The following is a 5,026-nucleotide window of genomic DNA, read 5'->3' as shown; positions in this document are numbered from 1 at the left end:
GAGGTGGTTCCCACAGCAGCTGGCCCAGGGGCTGTGGCCCTGCGCGGTGCGCGCAGGAAATGCCGAGCGTGCCGGGGTCCAGCCGGCCCCGCTCGGGGAGTTGAAGGCGGCCGCCGGTGGTGACAAGGGTCTCCGGAGAGGCCTCAACGCACCACGCGAGTGGCGCTGGCGGCCGCCACTCCGACGCGCCGCCGGTGGCGCTGCGCAGAATGCGCACCACCACCAAAAGTGCCCGCCCAAGCCACGGATTTAGTAAATTTCTTTGCGGGCTCTTTGCGGGCGGCGGGCTCGACGTCATGACGACAGCGCTGCTCACCGCGCTGCCGCCGCCGCCGCCGCGCGCGCGCGTGCTCGACTTTTGCAGCGGCTCGGGCACGATCGCCGCGGCGCTCCGCGCCGGCAGCGGCGGCGGCGCGCTGCGGCTCCACCTGCTCGACGCCGACGCCGTCGCGCTCCACGCGGCGCGGCGCAACGTCGCCGACGCCAGGGCGCACGTGCTCTCGGACGGCTTCGAGGCGCTGCCGCGGCGGCCCCGCTTCGATTGGATTGTCTCGAACCCGCCGGTGCACAATGGGCTGCAGGCCGACTTCCGCGTGCTCCGCCTCCTCGTCCGCCGCGCCGCGCGCCGGCTCCGCTCCGGCGGCGAGCTCTTCATCGTGGTGCAGACCTACGTGCCGCTCGGCGCGATGCTCGCCGATCAGCCGAAGCTCGAGGACGTGCGCACGCTCTCCGACGACGGCCGGTTCAGCGTGTGGGCCGCGCGGAAGCGGGCGCAGGGCGGTGGAGGCGGCGAGAAGAAGGCGATGGCGGGGAAGAGGAAGCGCGAGGGATCGTGCCCAGTGTTGTAAAAGAAAGAAAGAAAACACACAAGCCAAGGGAGGGATGGGAGAACGGCACGCCGCCACCACACAGGGATTTTAAGGAGAGGAGTGTGGTGCGCTAGCCGTCGCCCACCCTGTGTTGTGCGAGAGAGCCGGAGTCCCGTTGTAATTCTTTCCCCCCTATGCGAGAGAGCGAGAGAATATGTGGACGTGTGGTACAATTTAGTACATTTCTTTTAATTAAATTAATTCGCTGGCACTCTCTTCCTGCCATCTCTATCTGGAGGTGCGCAAGGTCGTGACGGTGTGTAGTAAGCGCCGCCGCGGGGCAGAAAGGAGACATCCCGCTTGCCCTCCTAGCTCCCGTACGGCTCCTTGCCGGGGCCGCGCCGCTCTCTCACTTCTGGCAAAGCGCCCGCTCACAGGGCGCTGCCAGGCCTCGCCTGACGAGCCGCTCCCGAGGGCACCCCTCGCGACCCCTCTCGACGCACTCCGCGGCAGTGACGTTACAGGAGCCCGAATTGAAATTGGGGAGACCGGGAGTGGTCTGCTGTCCCCAGCAGCCCTTCTGCCTAGACCCATGCTTGCAGCTTTCCGACGAGTAGTGGCAGACGTAGTACCCCCCACTGCTGCCGCACCTGTGCACGGCAGCGATGCGCTCAAATCCCCGATCGTGAGAGTCGAGTGTGCGCCCCACTAGTGCGCTTACCCGAGCCAGGTCGCCCCTTTCCAGACCATTGCCGTGAAGTGCCCAATCATGCCTTCTGGGGGGCAGCGGGGAGAACGCCAGCCCCCGTTGTCGTCCTTGTTCGACCAGCAGTCCATGTATTCTCTGTACCATCCCCACACCGCACAGTGTTGGTTGTACGGTCCGCTGTACGCGTCGCAATCGAACTCCCCATACCTAGAGGTGAAGATTTGAAGTTGTTCATGTGCAACAACAGGGCCGAGTCATGTCGTGTGCGTGCAGGGCCGGCCTCTCTCTCAAGTTGCGCCGAAGCGGCGCTCTCTTTCCCCGGGCTATGCCCGGCCTCGGCCTCGGCGCTTCTCGGCTAGTCTCTCGCACCCCATCGCAAGGTTCTCCCCGGAGGCATAAAATGAGCCTGTAATGCCGGTTTTCTCCATTCGGCTTGTGTTTGCGAGGCCGTCACCGTCGCCTTTACCATTCCAGGTGTACGAGTCGCTGTGTCCGAAGTACTTATTGTCGGCGAGGTAGTTTGCCCACGTCTGCGCTTTGAGGGCCAGGTTGTCGTTCCATGTCAACGCAGGTGCGTTGTGCTTGCTCCGGTAGTAGTTGTGGTCCTGACAGCCGATGAAGGGTGCGGAGCGTCAAGGCAGGGATTGGGAAGGGGAGAAGGGAACTACAATGCGGCTCCTGCAGCCAGCCATCCTTGCCATCCTTGCTGCCCATGCAGTCTTTCGGCGCCTTGTCCATTGGAGGTGGCGCTGGCGGCGGGGGTGGATCGGGCGTGCACATGTAGTCCGCGCAAGACTGCGGGCACGCCTCACAGATCTTGGCCCCCGAGCTGACATGCTCGCCGCAGCCATGCTTGGCGAGTTGTGCGCAGTTGCCATATTTGTCTCTTCCTGTAGGGCTGCTCGCGGGTTTCGGCGCCGGAGCTGGCGCAGGGGCAGGGCCCGATGAGCCGTCCCGGCACGTGCCGCAGGATGCGGGGCAGAAAGCGGCGACAATCGACTGGTCGCAATAAGACGGACTCTCCACAAAGTCCTTGCAGGTCATCTCCTTAGTTTCGGTGGTGAATACACGGTTGCTGTCCCCCATGTTTGGGGGGCACGGAGGAGGAGGAGGGGAGGGCGACGGTGGCGGGGGGGGCGGCGGTTTCGGCTTGGGCTGCGGCTTGGGCTGCGGCTTGGGCTGCGTTGAAGACTCACAAAGTCCGCACGATACTTGGCAGCACTCTTGGACGGTCCTCGCGAAGTCAGAGTCGCTGGAGCACAGGTCGTATTGAGTTCCACGATCCCCGAAGGGCTCCAGCGCCTTTCTCAGGTCAACAGCGATGCTCTCGCATGTGGTGTACTTCACGCCATTAAAGGTGTACGGAATCGACCCTCTCCAGGAACACCCACCAGTGGTCAATAAGTCTTCGCATGCTGGAAGCGAACGTTCGTCCATTGCCACCACCCTCACGAGCGAGTCCGCGCCCGGCGTGGCTCCAGCCTTGTGGAGTCGGGTCAAACAAGCAGCAACCACGCCGGCGGTGAGTAGCAATGCCGCCACCCCTCTGACGGTGCGAATCGGCGCGCTCACGGAGGCGGCAGTGGCACCGCTGGGCGCGGCAGCGGCCGAACTGGCATCGATCATGTCGGCCGATGTGCGATTTGACCCCGACGATCGGCGAAATCCAGGCTATCAATGGTTTGTGATTATTAGTGCTACTTGAGCACTTGAGCACTGGATAGGGTCGATTCCGCATGGTACGGGACCCTCGATCGTCTCGCCCTCCCTCTCTGGTGTGTTCATAAAGAGCTCTGCTGTGAGAGAGAGAGAGAGTTATGTTTGTTAACTTCTCACAGGCCGGCCACGTCCCCGTCTTCGGCAGCACGCAATTCTTTTTTCGCCTCGCGGCCCCCATTCTCGGCCTCGCTGGCAGCTCCCGCCAAGCCGCTCGCGCGTTCCGCTCAGGGATATGTCGCCTTCGCTGCCCCCCCGCTGGCGCTGGCTCGCCCTCCGAGCCGGCCGCTCCCTCAACCGAGCCGCGCTGCCGTTCCTCCGCGACGCCGACCTGAATGACGATGACTACGAGCTTCAGCCTCCGAAGCCAAAGCTCGAAATGCTGCAGCTGATGGGGATCGCCTTCTTCGCGGTGTCGGGCTCGGCGTACGGCGTGGAGGAGATCGTACCTCTGGGAGGTCCCTTCCTCTCCCTCGCCGCGCTGGTCATCGCACCCGCAGTCTGGTCGGCGCCGATGCTTCTCGTGACGGCAGAGCTGAGCGTGGCGCTGCCGCGTGCGGGCGGGTGCGCGGCGGCGAGGCTGGGAGGGTGTGAGGAGACGCACTGGTCTCACCGCGGTCGTGTGGTTAGGTACGTCGTGTGGGTCGAAGAGGCGCTCGGAGCGATGCCGTCGCTGCTCAACGCGATGGCAAACCTCGCCTGCTCCGTCCTCGACTGCTCACTGCACCCCGCTGCTGCTCACGCCGAGCTGGTACGGGCAGCATCTCGTCACAGCCTGGCCTGCGAACAGGTACCCGCTGCTCCTGACAGCCTACCTGCACAAGGCGCTGCTCTACGACGCCTCCTCCGCCGCCTACTCCGCCTCCGCCGCCTCGATCCCCACCAACGCCACGACCGCCGCCGCCACCGCCGCCGCCGCCGCCGCATCGGCGCTCGCCGCCGCCGCCGAGCCCTCCTCCGACCCCCTTGCGGCGGACCCTTCCTCCTTTGAGGCGGAGGCTGGGTCGGCGGGCGGCGCAGAAGGGGTCGCCCTCGCGGTCGTGCGCGTGCTGCTCGTCGCTCTCGCCGCGGCGCTCAACGTGCGAGGCGTCGACGTCGTCGGCTCTGCAGCGGGCGTGCTGATGCTCCTCGTCTCCCTCCCCTTCGCCGCCCTCGTCCTCGCCGCCGCCGCGGCGCCGCACCCCCACTGGGCAAAGGCGCGCCCGACTCCAGACGATGCGCCGGAGATACCTCGGGCACACCTCGGGCTTCCTCGGGTCTAGCTCGGGCACACCTCGGGCTTCCTCGGGTCTAGCTCGGGCACACCTCGGGCTTCCTCGGGTCTAGCTCGGGCACACCTCGGGCACATCTCGCCGGGCGAAGGCGCTCGACCCACGGAACCTTCTCGCAACCTTCTCGCAACTTCCCGCAGGCGCTCGACCCGGACCCGCGCCTGTGGCCCTCCGGGCGGGAGGCTTGGTTCTCCTTCCTCTGCATCGTGCTCTGGAACTGCTGCGGGTACGACTCGGCAGGCATGGTGGCGGCCGAAGTGCGCTCGCCTCGCTCCTCCTTCCCGCGCGCGCTGTGGGGCGCGCTCGCCCTCTGGCCGACGCTGCCGCACAGCTTTCTGTTGTCCACCACTCACCGCCGTCTTTGCAGGCGCGTTCGCCCTCTCGACGGCGCTGTACGTGCTGCCACTCGCCGCCGCCCTCGCCACGCTCGACCACTGGGAGCAGTGGGCGCCAGGCACTTACCCGCTGCTCGGCGCGTCGCTGGGTGGAGGTGGGCTCGAGGCTGCGCTGACTGCCGCGTC

General features: G+C 66.0%; 3 protein-coding genes across 3 annotated transcripts; 2 read left to right on the top strand and 1 right to left on the bottom strand.

Moving 5' to 3' along the window:
- Positions 1-209: 209 nt before the first annotated feature.
- On the top strand, positions 210-848 carry EMIHUDRAFT_122821 (hypothetical protein; the record flags this gene model as incomplete). Its single annotated transcript, XM_005786269.1, has 1 exon — positions 210-848. One exon carries the CDS (start codon positions 210-212, stop codon positions 846-848), a length of 639 nt encoding a protein of 212 aa, XP_005786326.1.
- Positions 849-1,526: 678 nt separating this feature from the next.
- On the bottom strand, positions 1,527-2,396 carry EMIHUDRAFT_252996 (hypothetical protein; the record flags this gene model as incomplete). Its single annotated transcript, XM_005786268.1, has 3 exons — positions 1,527-1,725; positions 1,888-2,123; positions 2,331-2,396. 3 exons carry the CDS (start codon positions 2,394-2,396, stop codon positions 1,527-1,529), a joined length of 501 nt encoding a protein of 166 aa, XP_005786325.1.
- Positions 2,397-2,839: 443 nt separating this feature from the next.
- Positions 2,840-5,016, top strand: EMIHUDRAFT_252995 (hypothetical protein; the record flags this gene model as incomplete). Its single annotated transcript, XM_005786267.1, has 6 exons — positions 2,840-3,198; positions 3,466-3,798; positions 3,865-3,985; positions 4,227-4,364; positions 4,646-4,762; positions 4,960-5,016. 6 exons carry the CDS (start codon positions 2,840-2,842, stop codon positions 5,014-5,016), a joined length of 1,125 nt encoding a protein of 374 aa, XP_005786324.1.
- Positions 5,017-5,026: the final 10 nt, after the last annotated feature.

Source organism: Emiliania huxleyi (assembly GCF_000372725.1).
Source record: "Emiliania huxleyi CCMP1516 chromosome Unknown EMIHUscaffold_1523, whole genome shotgun sequence".
Taxonomy (NCBI): Eukaryota; Haptophyta; order Isochrysidales; family Noelaerhabdaceae; genus Emiliania; species Emiliania huxleyi.
This window is presented reverse-complemented; position numbering and strand designations above follow the sequence as displayed.